The sequence below is a fragment of the Phoenix dactylifera genome, chromosome 9, assembly GCF_051530095.1.
Source record: "Phoenix dactylifera cultivar Ajwa chromosome 9, Ajwa_hap1_PhDact_Kaust_v1.1, whole genome shotgun sequence".
NCBI lineage: Eukaryota > Viridiplantae > Streptophyta > Magnoliopsida > Arecales > Arecaceae > Phoenix > Phoenix dactylifera.
In genome coordinates, this window is record NC_143198.1 from 26,540,468 (window position 1) to 26,566,567 (window position 26,100).

Genomic DNA, 26,100 nt, shown 5'->3' on the forward strand with positions numbered 1-26,100 from the left:
CATAATTTCAAGATTGTTTTACGTGATTAATTTATTTAATAAACCCTATTTTTTTAAGCCATTTTGGCTTCTCTCTCTAATAATTGCATTGGAAAGATGCCATGATTTCAATTAAGGACGGTGGCAAGTCCATGTCTATTCTCAGAACGAGAAATAATATTATACAAAGACACATCTATATACCATCTAATTGAAATGAACAGCTGAAATGTAAAATAGCACAACAACTCTTTCTGTTGTGCAACGACCGATGTAATCAGACAACTGTTACGTAACGGCCGTTATCTAAATGCCAGTCATGTAGAAGGAAGGCCTCAGAACCTGCTGTTAGGCCGCCATATTTTAACGTAGGCCAAAATTTGCTGCTGGTTGGCCATCTTTTTTCCTTCCAAATACTCTATAGAGCAAATTATAAATCCCCCACACCCTATAAAAGAATAACAAAAAAATACTCAAGAAATTTAATAGCATTAGATCACTTTAATCGAGCTAATTTTCACCAACCAATATGTCGAGAATCCAAGCATTCAGTCTCCTGTGCAAGATCTAAGAAGGGTAAACCCATCCAACAACAAGTACAGATTTCCTCAGGATTGCCCCATGGAACCCATGTATACCCTTTCAGTTGTCTTCCTCCTCTCAGTCAACTCCTGGATGAGCTCCTCCATGCCAAAATACGACGACCAACCCTCCTAGCCATTTCCGCTAGCTCGCTCGCCCTTCTCCTCATTCCCTCAGCCTCCTCTCTCCCATGCATCATCCTCCCCACTGGCCCTCTCTATCTCCTCCCCACCATCGATGGAAGTCTCATCAAAACTGGTTACAATCGATGTCTCATCTCCCCTCCGAGACGTCTTGTGAGGGCCCGGTCCATTGACCGGCCCGCACACAGTTGGGCCAGGCCCATTGGCTGTTGCGGTCTCTCCCCAGGGCCGATAAAAGCCCCCAATAGCTCATCCGTTCCGGGAACCCCCTCCTCCCTGTTCTCTCCTTGCCCTTGGACCGGGATGTTGCCAGATCTGGGCACTCCGGCGGCCTGATGTTCGCCGCCGACCTCGCTCATGCAGGGTTCTATCTCCGGTATCCTCCGCCGGACTTTACTACCCGCGCCCCCTGTTCTCAATAGCGAGGTAAGATCCGTCCATTCCCCTTTCTTTACTGCCTTCCCTCCTCCCGATCCACTCGGGAGGATAGATCAATTAGGAAAAAAAAAAGAGGAAAGAAGAGGAAGAAGAAGAAGAAAAGAAGAAAAAGGAGAAGAAGAAGAAGGGAGGCCGGGCCGCGGCCGCCGCAGGTGCAGTCGGCCGGCTGCCGGCCTCGGGCCGGCCCCCTTCCGGGCACTCTGACGAGGGGTCGCCCCTCCCTTGGGTTACGGGTGAAGGAGAGAGGAGAAGAAAGGAGAAGGGAGGAGAAGAAAGAAGAAGCAGGGAGAAGCTTCGGGAAGAAGAGGCGGAAAAGAAAAGAAAAAAAAGAAGAAAAGAAAAGGAAGAGAAAAGAAAAGAAAAAAATACATAAATAAATAGTAAATAAATAAAGAGAGAATTAAGATAATAAATAAATATAAATGAAACAAAATAATAAATAAATAAATAAATGGAAAATAATGAGCGAATGATAAATAATTTATTCTCTATGTTCTTGATAGGTACAGTGAAATTGTCATTTGGGTCTAGAAACTTGTGAGTGAATCAATGTAATCTTATTGATTTCAAAATTCATTATATTTAACAAATTCTGAAGATTTTAAGTGCTCAGTGCATCTTTTTGTTCAGCCTTTTGTAGAACCTACAAATATATTGAATTCGAACATTTCTTTCTCATAGTTTGAGGTTTAAGTGGCTTTTTGATCAAATACATGTAGTTGTAAAATGTCATATTTATTTTATGAAAATATTTATTCTTGTGAAATGTCTTATATTACTTTTTACATTAATCTGTATAAAGTACTATAATAACGACCATTTTGAAGTCCTTGGCCTTCAAGGATTACATTTATCATCTATACCCTCTTTTAACTCAACAAAAAGAAAGAAAACCATTGTAAATTAATACTATATAGCCTATGTAATTAAATAAATAAAGAAATGATTCCGACATGATATTACATATAAAAATAAAAAAGTTAAGGAAAGCATATTTGGTTAATTGCAGTCAGTTTTTGTCAAAACTGGCCAAAACCACCGAAATTGATGTGAAACAGATCAGTTTCAGCTGGAATCGATCAAAACATGAAACTTACATTAGTTTTGATTTAGCTGCAGCCAAAACTAATTCATTTCAGCCGAAAAGAATCGGTTTCAGCCAATACTAAGAAATTTTATAAGTATGATGATATATGTCACACTTGCTCCACACAAAAAAAATAAAATTACTTTGACAGGGCAACAATATAGCCCTATAATAGTTGCTCTGCCCTCTTGCAAAATCCCTGCTAGGCTGCTGCTTTGGACCACCAAAATGAGCAAAAAGTCCCGAACCATGTGGGTGTTAAAGATTCTCCTATTGGTGGTAAAAGGTGAAAAGAGGCACTTATTTTAAGGCGGACTTGTGTCGTACCACTTGCTAATGTGATGTTAAGGAAGACTTTTCCTTTCTCATGGAAACAAAATCAATATGTCGGAATATGAGAAATGCCTCATGACTATAAGATAATTTTAATAGAGATGTGGATGTCAAGGTGGGTGTGGTAGAAATAGGATTGAGTAGGTTAAAACTAAATATTTGAGAGGAATGTTAAGAATGATATCAATAGAGAATTTTGATGTAAAATTTGGGTTAGAATAGTGGAGCATCTGGCCAATCAAGATTTGGATGGTGGTGGTGAAACTTGATTTGGAAACAGTTCTTATTTATGGAGGTATTGTTCCTGGACAGGGAAACAGTAAAGAAGGATCCAGATAATTGAATCTGATTGATGGGTTAAGGCTTTTTTTTTTGTACTGTGCTTAGGAGTAAACAACTCCAATACTGTGTACCTATTTATTTTTTGTGGCTTTGTACATGCCATGTTGTGGAATTAACTTCTGCAGTACCATTGTTTGATAATGGCAGAAAATTAACTGGTTCTTACTGACAATTTTCTTTATGTAGTTGCCAATATTTATAGTGTAACTTGAAATATGCTCTTCTCTTTGACTGACCAGTCACATTCCTACAGCAAATTTCAGGTCAAAAACTTTGCCAGCAAGATATAGGATGGTACGAACTGGAACACGACATATCTGATTTTAGGATTGATTGTTCTTGGAGCTTGGCTGCCTAGAGTAAAGATTTCTTAGAATGAGAATGTTCTGATGACGTTATCATGATGAGAGGCTTCTTTAAGCTTTACCAACTCGGCCATAGATTTTCATGGGTAGGCTTTGCTGCTGAAGTTGTTGGGAGTGTAAGATTCTTCCCACATCCGGTGTCATGGTAACTATTTTTGAATGATGCCTTGGTACAAATTTTGTCATATATCTTCTTCACTTTCAGGTCAGTCATGCTGGAGGATTCTTCAATAAGTATAACGTGCTTCACACATCAGCTTTATGCTTCAGGAGGCAATATAATCCAAGTCTTCAGCATCTTTGTACTAGAACCCCATATGAAGTCCTGTGGGAAGGATCCTCTAGTGCAACCCTGTTGAGGAAGCTTGAAATTGCCTTGAAGGATGATAGTGTAAATGAAGCATGGGAAGCATTCAGCAACTTTGAACGCCTGTATGGTTTTCCTGAGCAGCACTTGGTGAGCAAAATGATTATTTTACTGTCTTACTCATCTAGCTGCCATTGGCTTCATAAAGCATATGACTTGGTGCTCGTTGTTCAAAATGAGAAGCCCAATCTTCTTCATTATGACCCTTTAACCAGACTAGCTCTTACCTTACTAAGAGCTCAAATGCCAATTCCTGCCTCCACAGTTCTAAGGATCGTGTTGGGGAATGGCAAGCTTCCTCCTATAGATATATGGTGCACCTTGTTTTTTCACCTAGTGAAGACACAAACTGGGTCCTATCTTGCAAGCGACATCTTGATCGATATTTGTGAGTTTGTTTTGGATCACATTTCAGATGCAAAAAGGTTTAAGAGCATAAATGCAAATGCAGTAAAGCCTAATATTACAATTTTCAACCTTGTCCTGAATTCATGTGCAGAGTTTGGATCTACCTTAATGGCTCAACAAATAATAGAACTGATACCACGGGTAGGTGTTGTAGCTGATGCAAATACCGTTATTATCATGGCCCGGATTTATGAGATGATTGGACAGCGTGATGAGTTAAGGAAACTGAAAAAACACATCGATGGAGTTTCTTCTGTGCTATTAAATCGCCACTTTCGGCAGTTTTATGATTGTCTCTTGAGCTTGCACTTTAAATATAATGATATTGATGCTGCTGCAGAGCTTATGTTGGACCTGTATCAACGCCCAAAATCTCTTCAGTCCCCCTGTGGGTTATATGGGAAAAGTAATGGACCACAAACATATTGTATGGTCCAGATTGGGTCAGACAATCTAAGGATGGGATATAAAATTATGGTTGAACCCAATCAGATACAAAATGATTTTGTTGTTGATGCACAAAGTTACTCGAAGCTTGTTTTCTTTACGGATGGGAAGCTTGTTCCCAGCAAGAGGGCTCTTGCAAAGCTTATAAATTGCTATGTAAAAGAAAGAAAGGTAGATAAGCTGTCTAATTTTTTTATAAATATACAGAAGGATGTAGATTCAAAAGAAGCCAATTTGTGCTTGGATGTGATGGATGCTTGCATTCAGCTGGGCTTATTGGATACTGCCCATGACATTCTTGATAACATGGAAGGTGCTGGAATTCTGATAGGGTCCAAGACATACATATCACTTTTAAGATCATATTGCAGAGAAAATATGCTGGAAGAATCCAAAGTGCTACTAAAACAGATGAGAAAAGTGGGTCTGTTTGTAAATATATCTGACGAGCAAGCTTTATTTCAATGCGTGTCAGAAGATGGTGCTGCCAATCCTTGTGATAAAATAACTGCATCTTCTGTTGGGAAATCACATTTGGTTGAGTATTTAGACAGGGAACTCAGGGAGGAATACTCAAAATGTCACTTGATTTATGAATTTAACAGTTCAATTCAATTCTTTTGCAAGGCCAAAATGATAGAAGATGCTCTGAAGACATTCAAAAGGATGAAGCAAAGAAACATCCAACCCACAGTGCAGACGTTCAGTCATCTAGTATATGGTTATTCTTTGTTAAAGATGTATCGCGAAATTACGATATTGTGGGGAGAAATTAGGAGGCGTCTGGAGGATGGAGTTTTAGTTGTGGACAGAGACTTATTTGAGCTTTTGCTCTGGAATTTTCTTAAAGGGGGATATTTTGAGAGAGTATTGGAGATAATTAATTGTATGATAAAGCAGAATATGTATATAGATAAGTGGAAGTATAAAAGGGAGTTTCTGAAGCTCCACAAAAATCTGTACAGGAGTCTAAAAGCATCAAGTACAAGAACAGATGCTCAGAGTAAGAGGCTTGAGCATGTTCGAGCTTTTAGGCGATGGGTTGGCATTAAATGAAAATACAAGAAAATATGCCTTTATTATTCTTTATGGACATGCGCTGAGTTTCCTCAAGGACCATTTTGCAATAGATCACGAGTACGTGGAACCTTTCAGGCTTTCTCATAATTGCTTGAATTAGCCTTTTTTTAGATTATCCCAAAAGTACAATTATCTTTTCATGCTGTCAGATTCAGAGTTTAGCTGTTAGAAATGTGTGTAATTAGTTACACATTTACTATTTGTGCTTTTTAGATCAACGTGTTACATAAATACAAACACACGCTAGCACCTAAGCACATGCAATACATGTTCGAGAAACAATAATATGAAACTTTAAATTTAGTATATATAACGGAAAGAAATAAAAAATAATTAGATTTTTTTTCTTACTTTCGGACATTATTTAATAGTTATCCACTTTCAGGAAAATCATAATTACATATTTTCTTATCCGTGGTATTCTAATTTTATTATATATTTTGTTTACTCGGTTGTTTTATATTGGTATTTTCTCTATTTATTTGCAACAAGATTTTAAATTATTTATCTTTTTATTTATTTATTTTCACAAAATGGCAGTGAGAGAATAACAAAGAGAATTTTTTTGGTATGGTATTATCAAAAAGAAAATATTTTATTACTTTTTCCTTATTTGTTATGGTTGGTATTTTCAATTTTTTCTTCTTTAATTTTTATCATAATTTTTTTGGTGCGACCTTTCCCTTGCGTGCTTTTAATTGTCGTTTCTATTCTTTCTTTATTTTGTTTGAAGCCAAGATTTTTGATTTTTTTGTTTGTTCATTGCTATGATTATAATCAGGTAAAAGTTCTTTATTTGTCTAAAACCAGGATTTCAATTTTATTTTCTAATTGCATCTAAGCAGGATTATTTAGGTAATCTAGAAAAAGTTGAAGGGTACTTTTGGGGAATTTGCAAGGAATACTCCCAAATTTCAAAAATCCTATTTTTTATATAGCAGAGATACACTGTATGTCACCTCACATGGTACCAACAAAATTGCCTGCCATGATAAGGGGGGTAACTCGAGGAAGAAAATTTCCTCCATTAACTATGTGTAGGTAGACATTGTTTGCTTCTTCATTTCTGACTAGGGATAGAATCTATTTCTTTTTGCTTTTTCTCCCTACCTTGCATGCTTTCTACCTTTCATTTTCTGACATCTTCATATTGTTTATAGGTCCAGGAACGTTCGAGTGGAAGGACACTCCTATGTTCTCCATGGATGATAAATTATTGGCTGCACTTCAGCGCATGTAAGGTTTTGTTATAATGTTGTTGCAGTTCTTACAACATTCTCTTTTCAACCAGATATATTGTTCGATCTTCTGGGACCAGGCACAATGAAAATATTGCATGCTATGTCACTGCTAGAGGAGCTCTAGTAATTCTGGATGTTTCAGTTTTGGCATCCAGGAGCATATTGACCTTGGATCATGCATGTCACTCATCATCCATTAACATTTACCTTTAATGAATTAAGTTAATTATGTCGATGAAATATTGAAGACATGCATGGGGATCTTTTTCTTTTTCATTGTTTACTGACGTGCAACCTTGCCGCCACAACATGCATGTACTGGAAAGAAGGATTTTGGGGGGGGAGGGTTCCTTAGCATGAAATTATGTTACCATCAACCAAAATTGCATCATCAAGAAATATAATCAACAGACATAAGAATATAATCCAGAATATTGGTTCAGATACCAAAACCAATGAACATGGCTTCAACTGGTTCTATTCTATTTTAGGTTGTGAAGAAAACTTCCTACCCCAAATGCCATTACAACTCCCAGCAATCTCTACTCAAGGAGAGCACTGAGCTGTATTGCATTGTTTCTCCGTTTTGCATTAAGAAAATATCTTATTGTTAATCAGAATGACAAAATGGTATATGGTTAACAGAGACATGTATGGAATAAGCTATAATGGCAATGCCTTCCACATCAGCAATGTGGAGGTCTTTGATGAGTATTGCTCTTTTGTACACCTCTCATATGAGAAGGGCTCTTTCAAAAGCCCTTCCTCGAGGTGATCATCTATTACCTGAGCCCACTAATCCACTATGCTCTACCTATCTTCTTTTATTGTTTATGATCAGTGAATTTTTACTGTACTTTTATTGCTATTGCAGTAATTTCTTTTCCATTCTATATAGCGCATTCTTTTTAAAAAGATATTCAACTCTTTTTTAGGTTTTGCACTTAGTATATTGTGTCATTTGACAAACCCGAGGCATTCATTGCTAATTTTTGAAAATAAGATTTTTTTAGTTTCCATAATTTTTTAGAAACTAAGAAGGGGACGGGTCTGCAGCTCTCGAGAGGTAAGGTGGATATAAGGTAGAAAGAATGGGGATTAGTCCTTCTTATTCTTAAAAGATGAAAATGAAAACTGGATTACCAAATACTATTTTTGTCTCGATTTCTATGTTTTTGAAATATCAGACAGCAAGCATGAGAACAGTCTGGAAACAAAAATAAAAGAAGCACGATTCAATTGATGAAATGGAGGTGACGAGAATAAACTGAGCTTTTGGCCGGTTTAAATTCCTGGAGAAGCCATGGTTCCATCACTAGGCGCCAGGATTGGCTTCTCCTTTGTTTCCGCCAGTCTCATGATGTTTTCCGCCAACGCTCGTAGCTGGCTTTGCCGTCGGAAGGCTTGTCGCGAACTGGCTCTCCACATCTCCTTCGGAGGGGAAGGCATGGTCTCTTCGAGGCTTAGGCCGCAGGTAACGGCGGGCACAGACTTGTCCGACGATGCAAGCGATTGCCGAAAGAACGGCGATCACGGCCAGCGCGACAATGACCGGCACGAACGAGCCCTTGGAATTGCCAGCATTCTGGGCTGTAATGGCCCGCGGGTGCACCATGTTAGGCTGTGCGAGGGATGTCATGGTTCTTCTCTTTCCTCCGGTTTTGGCGTTCGCGGATGGGGGAAAAAATAACATGAGCTTCTTTTGGGAACGGGTTTGGCCTGGCTGCGCTTTGAATGTGGCTCAAGGCAAGTCACGTATGGCATCACCAGCTATAGGAGATTTTTATTTATGATCCAAAAAGGGGATGGGAGGGGGCTTTCTTGCTTAAAGTGTAGGGATTCCTTCCTGCCCTTTGGCGTGAAGATGGGAGATTTGGATTGATTTGAAGCTAGAGAAAGTAATAACTTTGAGACTTTGGAGCAGGGTAGGTATCTCACAACGTCAAGCAATTTGAATATCTAATCCTGGGTCAAGAAAGCAAGGAAAGTCCCGGGGCGGAGCTCCACAGTTTCAGCGGCGAGGCTGGCCAACCTGCACTTCGGCTGGCTCATCCTATGAGAGAGGGTATTGCACCCAATGTTGACTCATTTTAATGCATCAACTCCAGAGCTTTATGGGGGGCTTCATGCCCTGAATCCTTTTTCGAAGAACGAATTGCAGCATTACCTTTTTATTTCTTTAATAAAAAATAGTATTTTAAATATCCGGAATTTGAATCCATGGATTCATCTAAGATCCTCCAACAGATGCATGAAGAAAATTACTCGGACCTTTGGTTTCTCCGAGGTTTATGGTGGCAACTCCATGTGGTTCAAAGTTTCTTTACCAGTTTATAGCAGGTCAATTTGAAGTTTGCTAATTTGTAACAAATTAAAAGCAAAGAAAATTACGAGATTTGCTGGCTTATATGTTGATGGATGGCAGGCTAACGCTCGATCTTATAGTTTAAAATTGGCTACAAATTGAAATTTTTACCTGACGCAAACAACCATACAATGCTAACTAGTGCTGGATTTTGAATTTTCTTTTTCCCCATGGAAGAATACTTGCTCAAACTGATTAGGGCACAAGAACCATGACGATGTAGGCTGATAACCCTCGTAAAAGTAATTTAGGTGGACAGATCAGTCTGATAAAACCTGGAAACAACCATAACCGTCATAAATAGTACAACCATTCGCGTTCAGATAAATTCCATGATTTAATATAAACTTTTTCAAGATTTTAGATTTCAAATCATTTTAGAAAACAAATCAAATTTAGAAGATAATTGGCACGAAGACACCATCATCACCAGCCTCTTTTTAAGTCCAAGCAACAAAGTATTGGAGAAAGTTATCAACAAAAATTATTTTTCAACCCATACCGATGTTGGATAAAAATATCAAAAAATGAGCTTCTTATCTGCCAAACAGGGATCAGATAACCAATACCCTCAAACCAAGATTGCAAGCAAGAATCAATCTATAAACTGCATACTAAATCCACAGGTGTGACGGTATTATTTATATTCAAATAGATCAACCTGATGGTTGCTCAAATAAATATTCACACATCAAATGTCATCCAAATGCAAGCAAAAATATGCTCCATAAATACAACCCACAAGGGAAGCAATCATTTCGTTTTAAAGCACCAATCTCCTCACAAAAATGTGGACAAGACATTGATACAAAATGTGACGCTATGGCTGTTCTACTGCCTTTGAGTAGCTTTGCCATGGATGTGGACAATAAAGGATCATATCCATGACGCACACAAAAACATACAAAACACAAAAAAAAGACGAATGAGTTTTGAGTACCAAATAAATGCAATGGTCCATACAGTTTGCAAATGCACAAAAAGAAACAATAAAAACTATATTAATAAGAAATCTGCATATGACCCTATAAAGGTTCTCAAATGCATGTCCTAGGAAAAAATTAATAAAAACAGAACGACAACAATTTTGACTCAAAAAGACAATTTCCTTGCATACTGAATTTACTATGAAAAATCAAAATTTAAGATCGAGGCTTCTCTTTCTTTTCCTTGAACAGTGCCAGAAGAGAGACACCAGAAACCTTGACAACCTTGAACCTTACTCCTGGAATATCTCCTACGGCATGCCCCTTTCGTCCAAATCCAGCAATCAACACTTCATCCTGTAAAATATATAGCACGTCAATAGCAATCCTGAAGGGTAAAAAAAGACAATACTGAATATCTAAAAACAAGACTGTCGTACTTTGTCCTCATCATCTTCAGAAACCCTAGTCAAGAGCAGCTATGTAAATTTGTGCATTTGTTCATGCAATAACAGAGACTGTTGGCTAAATGGAATTAAGACAAGTTGCAAAAGAAACTCACATTTTCCTCGATGAAGTTTAAGCAACCATCATTTGGAACAAAGGCAGCAATCTTCTTCCCATTCTTAATCAGCTGAACCCTAGCACACTTTCGGATGGCAGAGTTCGGCTGCTTGGCTTCGATGCCTCTGGGGAGAGAAAAGGTCTAATGATTAAGTTTATGCAGGTATAAGATTGAAACAAGAAAAAGCAAATGCAACAGAGATAGATATAAATATATGAGTGCCGCAAAGCCCTACATCTTCTCAAGGACAATTCCCTTGGCATGGGAAGAACCAGCGAACGGTTTCTTCCATTCATTTCCAAGATGGCTTTTCTTGTATGCTTTGTCCGCCCACCTCTGTTTCCTCCTATGTGTTTTGAGCTTGCGCGCAGCTCCCATACCACGAGTCTTTCTGTTGCATAGAAGCGCATGGTGAAACATAACATACTTTAATCAGTGAAAAAATTAGAGACATGTCTAGGGCTAGATGGAGAAAAAATATAATAACATTACGAGTGACAAGACAAACCTAATTCTTGGAGGAATCAACTAAAGTTAAGTTAAGATATACATGAGATGACTTCAGAATTATCTTGCTGTTAGCGAATTATAAACCAAACAACTGTAAAATTACGGGGAATCTCACCACATTTTTCCTGGAAGGTTGTTTTTGGGTTTGTGTGTGTGTGTGTGTGTGTGTTTGGGTGTTGGGGGGGTGGGGGGGAGGAGGGAAAGAACTAGCTGCAGAGGAGGAAAAAAGGTCCCCTTGCTTTTCCTTTCTGAAGGCTCTCCAAATGATAGCTTCCCATCCATACCCCCCTCCTTCCTCAATCCCCACAGGCCACAACCCACAATTGACAAACCAATCTTGCCAAGCTGCACATCCTCACCCACCATCAACGCTTCCACCAGTATGCCTATGATGACTGCCTCAACTATATTGCAGCCCACACGACTGTCCCACTTGTCTCCTTCAATGATGTACATCCTGCACCCCGCATTTCCCACACTCAAGCTTTCACCATTACATATCATTGTAAAATCCTCAACCCTCTCCACTCCACCACCAAAGAGAGGGGGGAGGAGGAGGGGACTACCTAGTTGCCTCCCTCCACCACCTTCATGACATCCAGCCTATCTCCCATAGCACCCCATCCACCTCTGCCTTGCCAAGGTGATGCAGCAGCCAATTTGCTATGATCTCTTCTATTTCAGATGAATGCATATTCTCAATGTTGAGTTTCAAGTTAATGTCTCCCTCCCCCCTCTCTCTTCTTCTTTTAATTCATTTATGTTCTCTTCTTGCTTTAAGGGCAATCTTAAAAGCAAAGAAAAATCGCAAAGCACAAACATGAAGAATCGTGCATATTCTGCAAAAACAATACGTAAGCAGGGTTTCCAACTATAAGTCTAGATCCTCCGCTTGACAATGTGACACAAAATCAAACCTTTCTACAAGAACAAAGCAAACATCCGGTTTTCATCTATGCATCGAGACCTTCCGCCCCAAAACCTCTAAAATCCAGAACCAGGCACAGTAAAAGGAATAAAGCAGCTCTAATTAAATCAAGAACTCCTCAGCACTAATTAAATCAAGAACTCCTCAACTTCAAATGGATAACCATTAATCAGGATTCAAGAAGAATTAATCATGACTCGAAAACTGGACAATGGGCAATTAAAGAAAGCAGCAGGAAGCAATTAGAGAAAATATATAGAACTCAGAATTAGGGTCTCCAGCAAGACTTACCCCATCTTGGTCTAAAGGTGGCTCTCCCTCTCTCTCTTCTCTCTCGTGCTCTCGGTGGCGAAGGCTAGTAACGACGGAGCTTAGGGTTTTGGAGAGGCAGCTTTAGGAACCAGGAGCACCGAATCCCCTGGTCTCTTATAAGATACGGTTGAGCCATTTGATCAAGAATAAGGGTACTTCAGTAATTGCGTACAACCGCGGTAGATTATTCTGCGGGAATTGCTTCCTGCGCAGTGGAAGCATTTTTTTAATTTTTTATTTGTTTACTGCAGAATTACACGTGCAAGAGTGGATAAAAAAAAATCAGCGAACAAAATATCACAAAAAGCCGTATGGGTAGGTGCAATAGAATGCCAAATCATTGCGCCAGATTGGCTTAACTTTAGAAAGGATGCACCATTCGCTTATTAAAAAAAGGATGCACCGATAATCTTCCATATATCAGCTGGAAGTCGGTCAGGCCACGCCCCTACCCAAGATGCTCGATTTTTTTTTAGCTTTTGGGTTGGGTTTAGGCTCAAAATTTTTTTTGGATAATCCAAGCCCGAGCTCGACCCGAGCTCGGGCTCAAGCCAGGCCTGAATCTAATGGACCTACCCAAATTATCCGTTTGGACCAAAAATAGGTCTGATACGAACCTGATTGAAGTTTAATATTTTATAATATTTTTTACAAGTAAATGAACTAGTCAAAAATTGAGTTCTCTTCTATAACATAAATAAATGATAGCTAAACCTATTTTAATATTCTTTACTTTCTCATTATTCTCTCTAAATAACAACATGCAAAAACAAAATGATAGATAATAAATTATTCTCAATCTATGATATATCCGAGCCTAGCCTGAAAAACAAATGAACTCTACATTTAAGCCCAAACTCAAATTGAATTCTTCGAGGCTAATTTGAAGCCCGGCTTGATGGGCTTTTAGCCGGCTTAAGCCCATTTTTAGCCCTAAACAAAGGATGGGTACCCATAGCTTGAACAGTGCGAGTAGTAATCCAATCAATCATCTGAGCCCACTTTTGTCTTCAAGGCAAAAGTGGCATGAACGAGCCCGATAGTGTCGCCAAGGGAGAGAGATGCGGAGGTATAGGATTTGTTATCCGAGATCATGATGTCAGACTGGTGGCAGCAGGAGGGCAGCGGATCTTCGACACGTTCGTTGCATGCGCTGAGCTCAGAGTAGTATGGGAGGCCGTTACCTATGCGAAATGCGTACTGGGCACAGATTGCATCCTTTTGGAGGAGAGGCCGCTGTTCCACGACATATGCCAGACTTCTGGAGGAGTGTGACTCCTACCTAGCCACTCATATTTATAGGAAGATAAACTGTGCCATGGACTGGATGGTCTTATTTGCTGCACATCACTTAGGAGGGTTTTATTTGGGTGGACCACGTGTCTGTTCAAAAATCTCTCTGTAGCTACTTGTTCTCTGATTTTATTGGCCGCATTTATATCCGATGGGTGTGAACCACCGTTGTACCAAAAAAAAAAAAAAAAAAAGAAAGAAAGAAAGAAGAAGAAGAAGAAGAGCTAGAAGAGGAGGAGGAGAAGAAATGAGAACCATCCGCGTCAATAAATAAATGCAATAAATGCAAAGGAAGCGTTATTTGCACAGCTGACCAGAGAACGGTACAGAGAACACTATCAGATTTGCGTCTCTTCCATAAGCAAACATGTCGTCTACTGTTTGGTCATGGCCCTGAGGAGCCAACCCACAAACCTTGTTTATCTGCCTTTGTTGCGACATCCAACCCTGCAGTACGAAGGTTTCTAATTCCTTCCTCTCCCTTCGTTTTTTTATTTTTATATAATTATATAACATGATATATTGTTACAAGTTTTACAAAGAAGCCGGCAGATTGCCCACTTTATTTTATCTGCATAAAAATGGACCATAAGTTCCTTCCTGACAATTATACTATAAATATTCTAGTCACAGTATTTATAATTATATGACTGTTTATTATGTGTTAGTTCAACTCATCTCGCATGCAGTGTAGGGTACAATTTTTTCATGTATTGGTGGGGAATGGTGAAGTGGAGGGCCCCCGATTGGCCGAGAGCAACGGCAGCATCTGGGAAAGGTGCGGTTGCCGGCTGAGATCAGCAAGAAGGAGATTGGGAGAGAGAATGACCAACCGGTTCAGACATTCAACGAACGAGATGCCTTTATAATCTTTGCTTCACAAGGGGTTGGGGGGACGATCCACCATTCATTCTCTCCTGTGTCCCACAGCAGAATACCATCGCCCCTGACATTATAAAGGCAACGGAAAACATGCAGCACAAATTTGATTGAGAGAAACGAAGTTTGATCAAACTACAAATAAAATTCTATCATCCTTCAGAACTAATACAGCACATTCCTATGAGGAGAAGGGAAGCTCCATTGCTTTAGAATTCTTCTGTGGTGAATTGCTTTTGAATGTTAATGGCCTAAAAAAGGGAAACAAAAAAAAAGGGGCAGCCTCAGGATAAAGAGTCATGGTAATAAAAATGGGCCAGTCCCTGGACCAACTTTTAGTCATTTTGGCCCAGGACTTCAGGCCAGACCCATTGAAAGACCCAGCCCATCTGCATGCACCCAAAAATTTCATGACAACTAAACATATTAAGAGGATGAACCCCACCGAATCGGTTGCAATTACTGAGAGCAAGGACAGATGAATTAGAATCACTACATATATATAGAGAAGCTCAAGAAACATGAATACAAAGATAAACTACCATTACATAAAAAACCGAATATATCTATGTTTCCCTATTTACTATAAAGAAACCTGCTGCAGTATAATCCCTTGCCGACACAAAATCCTCCAATTCCTAAATTAAATTTCATGTACTCCATATTTTACTCTCCTTCACAAATAACAGATCCTAAAAGCCATTTTAACAGAATTCGTTCTAGTTATTGTCGAGTTTCCATAATTATTTTACTGGTCCAGCCTTACTCATATTTTCCAGATTCAGGCTCTGTTTGGTTGTTACCAAGATGAAAGAAAGAAATAATGCTGTAGAATAAGGTGTAAACAAAGTGGCCTTGGCATGGGGTTAGTTCATTAATCCTTTCTTTAATTAAAAAAAAAAACAAATGGTTTTGACATCTTCAAGAAAAGTTTGCCCTTAATTTTCTACCGGCTTTCCTTGAATTTTCTTTCTTCATCAGCAAACAAAAAGAAGCTCCCACGCCAGTTCTTTCTTACGCTGCTGTCTAAACATAGTGTTAGTCCTAGGCCGTTCACTCCTAGGACAAACACATAGTATCCCACCTAGGGAGGCATTTCCTCTATCTTATAACAACTATAGAGTACACTCGAGCCAAAAAAAAAAAAGAAAAAAAGAAAAAAAAAAAAAGAGAAAACCTTTAGGACATAAAGATAATATATTAGACAATAAAATTGACCCAATTTATGCTAAAGTAACTCTTACCCGGTGAAAATATTTTGCACTTCGAACCAATTACTCTTATAAGAACACTTAATGGTGATGATTGAGTATGATATTCAGCAAGGTATGCTGTCTCGATACTGGACTCTATACTGGTGCCACCCTATCATAATGTTGATATGTCCGGTAAGAGAGCCGGTTCAATGTACCAAGTGTCGGTATACCTCCGAACCGGTACTAAACCAATATGGTACGGTACAGCGTACCATATCTAGACTCATCTCACATCAGAATTAGCTAACTATTTCAAAACACAATGTTTAGCCACCTTGGAACCAATCAAATTAATGCCAATTGCCTACCAAGCTTTCATCCCTACAATTTCGACAAATGCACCCTACTAAAGTAGTCAACTCTCGAAACCACTGCCCAATAAAATCAAGGGAGGAAGAAATGATAATGAGAAACTTCTCAAGGCTACCCTTGCAAGAGAAGGGCGTCAAATTTAAAGTGAAGATATCAAAACAAACCTTAAAGCCCCTTAGTAGACCAACCCTTCCAAATGAACAATCAGGAACCCCTTCCCTCTAACAACTTATTGATTTAAAAGAAATACCTAGGCAAACCATTATGGCAAAGAAAAAGACATTCATCCAACCAATCCAATGACCAATTAAACATAACATCCTAATCATTTACATTATAATAGGCTTTTTCTAAGTCCACTTAGTGCACAAGGACACGTAGCTTCAATATTGTTGAGCTGAGCAGTGATACATTCATGAGCAGACTCAATATTGTCAAAATTACACTATTAACTAAGGCATTTCTATTTTCCGATCATATCCTGTAAATCTATTTCCTAATCAAATTCATCCCCAACTAAATTGTTATTGTTCTCTTAAATGCAGCTAGATATTACCATGTTATGACCGTTATGACTTAATTAAAACTCAATCCTCTATCTATCTGTTACTATTACTATGACTTAATATCACCTTAGTTCTCGATCTATCCTCATTATATGTTACATATAAGGCAGCCCTATATATCAGCAACAGTATTAGCCCATAAAAAGGATGGGAATTTTTAAGAAATTAGCAGCAACTATCAAATGGAAGTACCGACAGAAGAATACCACGCAACCATATCAAATAGAACTAACAACAAGAACGTCAAAATATATTAACAGAAAGAGATTACAATCATCCACTACCTCCAGTTCTTCCTACAAGTCCAAAGACGAGCCAGTTTATTTCTCATCAGCTAAAAAGAAGCAAAACAATAATGACAACAGCATCAAGAATCATGAATAAACTAGACTGGTCACAGACCATGAAACCCCACATAGACATTCTGATGATTTTTCACAGCCAAATTAGTTACATAAACAATTCAGAAGGATTAAATTAGTAAACATCAAATAATAGCATGGAGCAATCCCTGTCAAATCCAATGATGCTATTCTAAACATATGCATTTCAAGAGCATGAGAAAGCAATGACTCGAGTAGAAACAAATCAACATGCCTGTTGAAGCTATTAAATAAATACAAATAAGTAAAACTACAACGCAGTGCACGGCATATCCCCTCAATTTTACAAACAATAAATTTAAACAGATAAAAAGATCAGATCTTGCGAACCTAGACGTTGGATTCTTGTAATTCTCCCTCCATCTCTCACCAACCCAAAGGGAATTTAAACGATGGAGACCTTCGCTCCGACCTCCTCGAGCTGCTTCTTAGCCTCCTCGGCGTCCTCCTTCGTCACCGCCTCCCTGCACTTCTTCGGCAAGCCCTCGATCAAATCTTTGGCCTCCTTGAGCGCCAGGTTCGTCAGACCTCGAATAACTTTAATCGTCGCAATCCGGGCGTTGCTGGGAACGTCCTCGATCACCACGTCGAACTCGGTCTTCTCCTCGACGGCTGCGGGGGCCCCCGCAGAAGCGTCGGCGGGAGCTCCGGGGGCTGCGACGGCGACGGCGGCGGGGGCGAAGGCGGCGGCGGAGACGCCGAGGCGCTCCTGTAGGAAATCGACGAGGCCGCGGGCCTCCTCGAGGGTGAGCTTCTCGATCTGGGCGCCAAGCTCCTCGATCTTGGGGGAGACGGCGGCGGCGGCGGCGGCGGTGGGGAGGAAGGCGGCGCGGCGGGAGGGGGCGGTGGCGAGGGGTTGGAAGGGAAATTTTAGGGTTTGGGACGGGGCGGAGAGGGGGGAGGCGGAGGAGGGGGCGGAGCAAGGGGAGAGGAGAGAGAGGGCAGTGGAGAGCGTCGCCGCCATTCTTTTTTTCTTTTCCTTTCCTCTCGCCTTCACCTCTTTCTTTCTTTTCGGTTTCGGAAGAAAACCGGTGAGAAGGAGAGGGAGGAGGATAAGATAAGGCAACGGCAAGTAATGACGGATATAATGGCGAGCGGGGGATTGGGAGCTGAGTGGTAGATAAACTGGTGGTTTATCTGGAAGAAGATGCATCCGGTGGCACGAATCATAAAGTAGTATAGATTGGCATTTGGCTCCTCATTCTGCTACTGACTCCTGAATTTTGATTTATTTTTTTATATAGTCGATGGCAATCCAGATTTCGTAGTTTACATCCAATTTTTTTCTTTGAATTATTTTGTAGTTTACATCCAATGTCGTGCTGTAAGAATGTTGCGTACTTATGGTTGTTATTACTTGGAGGAGGGGGGTTCTTTAAGCCAAAGTTGAAGGTATAACAAATTGCTTACTTACCTTTAAATTTTTATGTGGTTTTGGCTTTGCTTTTCCATGCGCTTGTCATGTTAAAATATATTCATATTACAATGCTCCTGCTACGTTATCCCTTTATAGTTGGATGTTGCCCTTTCCACATGTAAGAAGGTTTGCCCTCTTGAAGTTTCTTGCTAATATGTAGTTTGAGTTCATTACAAATATGACCATCTAGTTGTTTTGGTTGCAGTCAAAGCAAAAGGCTGGAATTTTCAGAGGAATAAGCATTTATTACCTCAATAATAGATGATCTTAACAAAAAGTGTTGATTTTACCGTCCCTCCAAATAAGAGCACCGAGCCTGCTGAATAATCCCATCAATCTCTTTCCAATTCAGAAGGATTTTATTAGCTCGTTTCTGTTCGTTCTTTTTGTCATATAGGTTTGTAAGTTGTAACTTTGTGCAAGTCCTCTTGGTCATTGAACCTTTTCAACAGTATCGGTAATTTAGTCCTATCCTGTTACATTATGTGGCTTTTGCAGCATAAGAGGTTCATACCTCTCAGCTGCATTGATGTTTTTGGATGTCAGCTGGTTTGTCATCTCATGAGCACCTGAAAGGCATCCTTTGAATCAATCATACTTTGTTTATTCCTTCCATTATCCCATATTTGATCGAGACAGTCGGGATCGACATCTCTGTTGCATTGTATTGTTCTTCTGCCTCAACCCACCGGCTGTCATGAGTCTCCTAACCATCCGATGCATCATTATGTAATAGAACAGGAAACATATTGTTTCTGTCTACTCCTTAGTTTTGCCCTGATGGTCCTTCAATTTCATATTTCCATTGGAACCCATGGTGCTCTTTGGAATTGTTGGGATTGTCTCTTGATAATCAACTATAGAAGCAAGGATCACTTTGCTAAGATATAGAGCGGCTGCCTTTGGGAGTGGTCAAGGGTCAATTTTAGCAGCAAGAATCCCCTACCTAGGGTAAGGCAACTGCTTCAGAAACTTCTTGGGATCTTGAATGCACGTCTGCCTCCTAAGTGCTTCCTTACTTAAAAGTACTTTGCAATATCCTTTTCCAGCCGCCTGCACTTGTTTCCGCTGTCGATTCTAGCAACCAAGGATCAACCATATAAGCAAGCATAGCTTAGTGGATTGGAATTTTGTCTCTGAAATTAGGATAATGTGTGTCACGCCCCCACCTGCGCGAGGCACGTGAAGCACCCAGTGCCCACGTGGGGACCACATGAGGGGGGAACACAGAGCTCCCCTGCCAGATATTATCCGGTTCTGGAGCTTCACGCAAGCGTCTTTCATCCCTTTCCGGTTTTGTTTTTCACCCAAAACGCGTCTGCAGGATTTGAAGACACCCGCCTTATATGCCCAGGCTCTAGAACGAGTCTTTTCGATGTGGGATTATTGGGCCTCACACTCTTCCGATCATCGGACAAGAGCCGTCCTTGGCTCTAATACCAAATGTCACGCCCCCGCCTGCGCGAGGCACGTGAGGCACCAAGTGCCCACGTAGGGGCCACATGAGGGGGGAACACGGGGCTCCCCTGCCAGATATTGTTCGGTTCTGGAGCTTCACGCAAGTGTCCTGAACCACTCCCGGGTTTTGTTTTCCATCTAAAATGTGTATGCAGAATTTGGAGATACCCGCCTCATATACCCAGGCTTTGGAATGAGTCTTTTCGATGTGGAACTATTGGGCCTCACAATGTGAATTTGTATTATGAAACACTAGAGGTAAGAGTGGTGTTGCTTGCTAAATAGTTGTGGCAACGTGAGGTAGAAAGTTACCACCACTTGAGGAAGGTTGAACTGACTATGTGGAGCATGTGGGTGGGCAGAGATGCGGATATATGGAGCTTCTTCACATAATGGAAATGTATCAGAAGAAAAGAGCAATGCTCGTGGTGATGGAGTGATTTCATTTTCATGTAAGGTGGAGACATAGGTAGCACAAGAATCTCCTATATCTTTTTATTCAGTCACTGGAGGGTGGTCTATAATTCAGAAATACTCTTTAAATAAACTCCCTACGAGAAAGCCTATGTAATACAATTTGAAATATTAAATTCACAAAAAAGGGTATCAGAGGAAATGAAACTTACTATACTCTTCTCTATTCCCAAAAGGAGCTTTATCTTTCCAGCTAGAGGAAGGATAAACTTTTTCGCACTTTGATTCTACTTTAAAGGCATTTTTTTGTTGAAAAATCTTTTAAAAATGGAGGATATTTGTGCAGGAAGCACGAAATATCTTGTTAACCCTTTTCCTACCAACTTAAGTTTTTGATCTTAATTGGCTAGTGAACATAATATCAGAGTCTAGATTTGTTGGATCATTGGATGTAATACGTTTGAATCTCCTCCATGCTAATTATTTTATTTAATTTATCTAGTTACTATCTTGATATATTTTAATCAATAAGTTTGTTATCTTGATTCATTTTGGTCATTGTGGACTCTCCAAGTGCATGGTCCCGTTTTTTTTGGAGACGGTTGGTTGGTTAACCATGTGAAACAATCTTTTGTTTGGATTTGATGTGCACCACCTAAATTTTTTATTTGATTACTGGTAGTCTCTAGGAAAAAATTCTGCCAAAAAAAAAAAAGGCATTTGTGTTGATAGCATATTCTGCAAATATGGTGAATTTGTTGCCAATCTTCTTTAAATAGAGTAACTTGAGTTTTTATGATCTCTGTTCTACATAATGATGGTTATACCTTGGCTTTCTCCTCCAATTTAGGAATCTGTGCAGTGCAGCAAAACACTAAATTAGTAGGGATAGTAATGAAAATGTAAAATTTGATCATACATGCAGTTTCTTGGTCTTTTTAGCATATTTATTTCATGTAAATATTTTTTGGGGAAGTAGTCACTTCAGTGCCTTTCAAAGAAAATTCAAGCTGATTGTTCTTTTTATCAAGATGCTTAAAAAGGATATCACTTGGTAATTTCTAACACATTTCAAAGGCCATAGTTCATGAATTTTCACAGGCTCAAAAATTGTACCATTAAGATCTTATCAGTGATCTCTTTCTCTAATAAAGATTGTAGTCTATATTAAATGGACTCAAGTATGTGTGTGGGGTGCATCTGCTTGTTTAATTGTGGGATCCTTCCAATATATCAGAATTTCTTCTTATGAGTCCATTTCTGATATCATACTAATTTTTGTGTTGAAGCGTTGGCTTTGGGTACTTCATTCGAAATCAGTAGGTCGAGGTAAAAAAGATGATTGTCCAGTCCTTCAGTTAATCTTGATGGTTCTATGATCAAAATCTGTGTCGATCCGTGTCTTGTCTCATCAGTGTTATGCTATTCAGCAGATGACATTTGAAAAAGTGAAAACTGGCAAAGAGCTCTATTAACGCACACAGCACAAGCGCGCAGACACAAACACTTCTTTTTTTTTCTTGAATTAATGGTTTAGCCTCCAAAAAAGTAGTCCTCTGTTTATGATGAGCCTAGAGATGTGGCTTATGGAGGAATTTGTTTTACCCAGTCTCTTATGCATACCAGTGAGTTCTTAATTCCTTGCTAGGGAAGTAGTGAGAATGTGAGATGGGCCAGTTTTGCTATCTAAATGCTTAGTTACCACTGTGTCCATATTTTAGAGCCAGATTGGATTTTATTTGTAATCCTACATTATTTTCTATAAATTCATCTCATTTGCAGAATTGCTTGTCCATACTGAACATGATTGTTTTGATTCATAGCAGTTGCTTGCAGGGAGTGTCAGAGCATAAGAAAAGCAGTGTTAAGCTCGTCTTTACTTCCCCTCTTTTGTCTCTGCACTTACAATTGGGCTTAGAACTGATTTCTTTATTGCCACATCTTGGTTTAAGTAGCAGACCTCAACTACAGTTTCAGGACCCAATTCTGCAGAACCTGAAAAGCAGAAATTTAAAGAAATTATTTGAAATGTGCGATGCTGATAGTTATTGTTACAGAATTTAGATTGTTCTATTCATGTATTAAAACTTGGATTGGAGGGGGTACATATATGGTCATGCATGTGGTGCTGCCAACACCGTTCCCATCTTTTATTTCCAATGGAAGTCTTGTCCTTCTGCAAGTAAATTTTAAAAGATAAGTACATATATGTCATGCGACTTATGCTCCATAGTTTTCTGAGAACAGGTGAGATTCAAGCAAGGGAGATCAGGATTTATGAAAAAAATTGAGGGCTGTTGGAAAGTAGAGCCACTGTTTGTTGAGGAACAAATTTTGCTTCCTTCCAAGCCAAAAACATGGGTGAACAATGATTTATGCACCAGGGCCAGCACTTGTTCCCTTGCCATCAATCTCGTGGTATTTGAGGGGATCACCACAGGAACCACCGAGATGCTGATAACTGACCTTTTAACAGAGGCTGCTAGGCTAAGGGGAGCTGGTTATGGCATACAGTATTGACAATACTAAAGAGAGATGGCATTAGAGAAGCACAAAGCAACAGTGAAGTTGCAGCGCTGTGGCAGGACATTAAACTCTTTTGGATCAACAAGATGAATGAGGGGACCCTGAATTTGAAGCCGCTGTAACTGCTGGCTATCATGCGGTGCCACTATTTATTGAATCCCAAAGTACATATGAGTTAATTATTCAGTTTATGACATGCTTATAATTACAGCCATTGTTGTATCTTTGATGAATAAATGCTTAAATAAAATGATCATGGTTCTGAAGAATTTTTGTCCTTTTTCTCTATATCTATTGCACTGTAATACTCAAAATCAGTTCAATTGTATTCCCTGAAGATGCATTCTCTGACGGTCAACCATCATTCATATCTTCCTTTCTTTGTTTTTTTTTTTTTCATGGATGATGATAAAGGAGACTGCAAGGCGCAGCCACCCGGCTTTCATTAATTTGAAGAGAAGAGAAGAACGAAGTTACAGAGAGGACACTAGTTTGAGAGAGTTTCATGAGCTTTGCCCGGTCAAAAAATAAAACCAAACGGACCGACCAAAAAGCAGATAACTATCATACATATCAAAAAGGTGATAGTACATAGCACTTTTTTTTTCTGGGTAAAAAGGATTGTTTCTTTGATGAGGCTACAAGGACTCCCTTTTGCCTATATTTTCATCAAGGCTGAAAACTCTACAATTAATTTTGAAATTAAGGTTTTCTTACTCGGTTTTGTTTATTCTAGATATTCAAAACTTTATAATATGTAACCAAAGTGTTTTTAGCTAAAGGATTGCATCATTTTGTTCATATGAAGCTCTCATTGCAACCTTTCTTAGCGTCATATTGATGTAAAATGTGAATGCTGTTTTTAGTCAACATTGGGAGTTAGACCAAGAGCAACTGCATTAATTTTCTGTTGTGGCAATGGAAAGCCAGACATCTCTGCCATCATAACCAGCTCATCTTTGCTGGGTCCTACGTGTTCCATCACCTTCATCATGCACTGTACCTTGGAGAGCTGTTATATCCTGCTGCCAGGAGCATCCCACATCAACTTGTGAAGACATCAATGGTGCTACTTGTGCTACCATGCAACCATCAAAGTTGAAACAGTAGCAACATCAGCAGAAGATGACTTCCCACAGAGCATGTCAGGAACCAGTTGTTTTAAAGTTGCATGAATAAAAAAGAGTACAGCAATTTATCTCAGGCAACGAAGGAGAATTACCAAGGAGGAAAGCTTGATCACAGTATCGGAGAATGGATTAGATCATCTAGTAGAGAGCTTCACTGAGGTGGGTGGAGAACAGAAAGCTGCCTAAACCCAACAGGCTATCTCTCACTAGCTCGAGGAAGCTATCAACTCATGCAGCTCAGCACAGATAACCTTTTGCATTCATCATCAGAATGGAGATCCTCCTAAAACTTCCAAACTTGAAGTCTCAATTCTGTTGAAGGAAGGATAATTTAGTAGATTGGGTAAGAACATCAGGAGGATTCATTTTGAATATGGTACTTCTGAGAAGATCGAGTAAAACTTCCTAGTTGAACAGACCAGAGCTAAGTGCTATGCTCCTTGTAAAGAAATTTGTATACACAGTTAAAACTGCAGTTGTACTTATAAGGCCATCTTATATCTTATCATAAGAATCAAGGCATCAAAATATATGGTAGGCTATATAAAATGATAATTCCAATTATCAATCGTGATACAATAAGACACATAATGCCACTATTTAGTGCATTAAAATAACTTGGAAACCAAAGTCCGGTCAACTTCAGAATTGTTTTTAGAGAAGCTAACAATGTTGTAGTGTGAATGCCTGTGATAGATATTCCTTCTAAACTATTAGATATTTTATTTTTTGATTCTCACGGATATATTTACTCTAGAATGGTTTAATAAATCCGATTTATCAAAAAAAAATAAAGTCAATTTTTCCATCATACGGCAACTATTTATATTGTTAAAGATGCTTCATAAACATTTACTCCTAAGTTTTGGACATTTTAGATGTTCCACTATATCTCGATCATCGTAGTATTTCTTATTTTAGATATTTGCCTAGTACTTGGAAACCCACAAGACCTGGTATTCTGATCTGTTTTTCTTTTGTAATACCGCTACCCTCGACTCACCAAAAGATAAAACTCCATCTTACTACATAATATTTGAAAAAAAAATCTGAAAAAAATGCAGTAATACTAGTGAACAGCCTCGTTACAACTTCAACGATCTCCCACCAAAAAATACTAACCGAGGCTTAGCGTACGTAGAAGTCCAGTTGTAGAAACATGACGTCTATCAGCAAATTTTAATTTGTATGGATACAGAAACAAACCCAAATTCATTGATTGCAGAGCCTAATCCATGTGATGCAGATGGTCCAACCATATATATGCGACTCCAAATGCTAAATAATAAATAGGGAAATGTGAACCTAGAAGGTCAGGTCAATATCAAGTTATAAATGTATCATCAAGAGTACGTTTCAATTGTCTATCAAACTCACGTGCATTGCTTGTTTGACCTACAAAGCCGTAGTGTTAGGTTTGAGCTCTCTTTGCATCCAAGCACGAGAGAGCGAGAGCGAGAGAGAGAGAGAGAGAGGAGAGATCCTAGTCTTAGATTTTTGACTTACATGTGCTGCAATGCCTTAAACCTATGTACATGCTTGAAAGTAAGAAAAGTTTGTTTCTTTGTTGAGCTAGAGTTGTATTATTTATTTCTTTTGATTTTTCTCTACTTTTCTATTTATGCGACTGCTTTTGTTTCTGTCACATTGCCTCATTCTAATTTAATCTCTGATAGATGTTGTAGTAACTTTTTCTTTTCTTCGTCTGTTATTACTTTTGCTTTTTAATAAAAACTGGTGGCTGCTTTCCCAGCGACCTTTATTGTCAGAATGTTTTTTGATACGAGTGACTAATATTAGTTCATGCAAAAAGACTTTGGACCAAAGAATATTTTTATGTTGTTTTTGAAATGGATTGATGCGATGGTCATGCTAGAAAGTTTGTTATTGATACTCCCAATCTAAAAGATACCATATCCATTTTCTTCGAACCAAAGTAACAAAATAAAACAAAGAATTTTGCACGATGAGACTTTCGCCAAACACATTGGCCCGATAGATTGCTGAAAGTATCAAAAACAGCAACTAGAGTAAACTTTCCATTTCCA

General features: G+C 39.1%; 3 protein-coding genes across 5 annotated transcripts; 1 reads left to right on the top strand and 2 right to left on the bottom strand.

The window, feature by feature from the left end:
* Positions 1-987: 987 nt before the first annotated feature.
* On the top strand, positions 988-7,052 carry LOC103715009 (Pentatricopeptide repeat (PPR) superfamily protein). 3 transcript variants are annotated; one of them, XM_008802509.6, is made up of 4 exons: positions 988-1,130; positions 3,158-3,385; positions 3,475-5,628; positions 6,732-7,052. In XM_008802509.6, exons 2-3 carry the CDS (start codon positions 3,305-3,307, stop codon positions 5,545-5,547), a joined length of 2,154 nt encoding a protein of 717 aa, XP_008800731.3. In that variant the 5' UTR covers positions 988-1,130; positions 3,158-3,304; the 3' UTR covers positions 5,548-5,628; positions 6,732-7,052. The 3 variants fall into 3 exon arrangements, with proteins under 3 accessions (XP_008800731.3, XP_026663464.3, XP_026663463.3); XM_026807663.4 differs by having other exon boundaries at positions 3,480-5,628; XM_026807662.4 differs by having other exon boundaries at positions 993-1,130; positions 3,168-3,385.
* Positions 7,053-10,094: 3,042 nt separating this feature from the next.
* On the bottom strand, positions 10,095-12,556 carry LOC103715008 (small ribosomal subunit protein uS12-like). Its single transcript, XM_008802508.5, has 4 exons — positions 12,398-12,556; positions 10,904-11,059; positions 10,666-10,792; positions 10,095-10,460 (listed from the first exon to the last, which is right to left on the bottom strand). The coding sequence occupies exons 1-4, from the start codon at positions 12,400-12,402 to the stop codon at positions 10,320-10,322; spliced, it is 429 nt and encodes a 142-aa protein (XP_008800730.1). The 5' UTR covers positions 12,403-12,556; the 3' UTR covers positions 10,095-10,319.
* A 4,746-nt stretch (positions 12,557-17,302) lies between these two features.
* On the bottom strand, positions 17,303-18,197 carry LOC103715007 (large ribosomal subunit protein bL12c-like). Its single transcript, XM_039131557.3, has one exon. The coding sequence runs from the start codon at positions 18,069-18,071 to the stop codon at positions 17,493-17,495; it is 579 nt and encodes a 192-aa protein (XP_038987485.2). The 5' UTR covers positions 18,072-18,197; the 3' UTR covers positions 17,303-17,492.
* Positions 18,198-26,100: the final 7,903 nt, after the last annotated feature.

Coding starts and splice junctions, on each gene's coding strand:
- LOC103715009 (XM_008802509.6), top strand. CDS start 3,305: ATGATGAGAGGCTTCTTTAAGCTTTACCAACTCGGCCATAGATTTTCA. Junction 3,386..3,474: donor CTGCTGAAGTTGTTGGGAGT/GTAAGATTCTTC, acceptor CTTCACTTTCAG/GTCAGTCATGCTGGAGGATT.
- LOC103715008 (XM_008802508.5), bottom strand. Junction 10,793..10,903: donor GGAATTGTCCTTGAGAAGAT/GTAGGGCTTTGC, acceptor TTCTCTCCCCAG/AGGCATCGAAGCCAAGCAGC. Junction 10,461..10,665: donor TAAACTTCATCGAGGAAAAT/GTGAGTTTCTTT, acceptor TATATTTTACAG/GATGAAGTGTTGATTGCTGG.
- LOC103715007 (XM_039131557.3), bottom strand. CDS start 18,071: ATGGCGGCGACGCTCTCCACTGCCCTCTCTCTCCTCTCCCCTTGCTCC.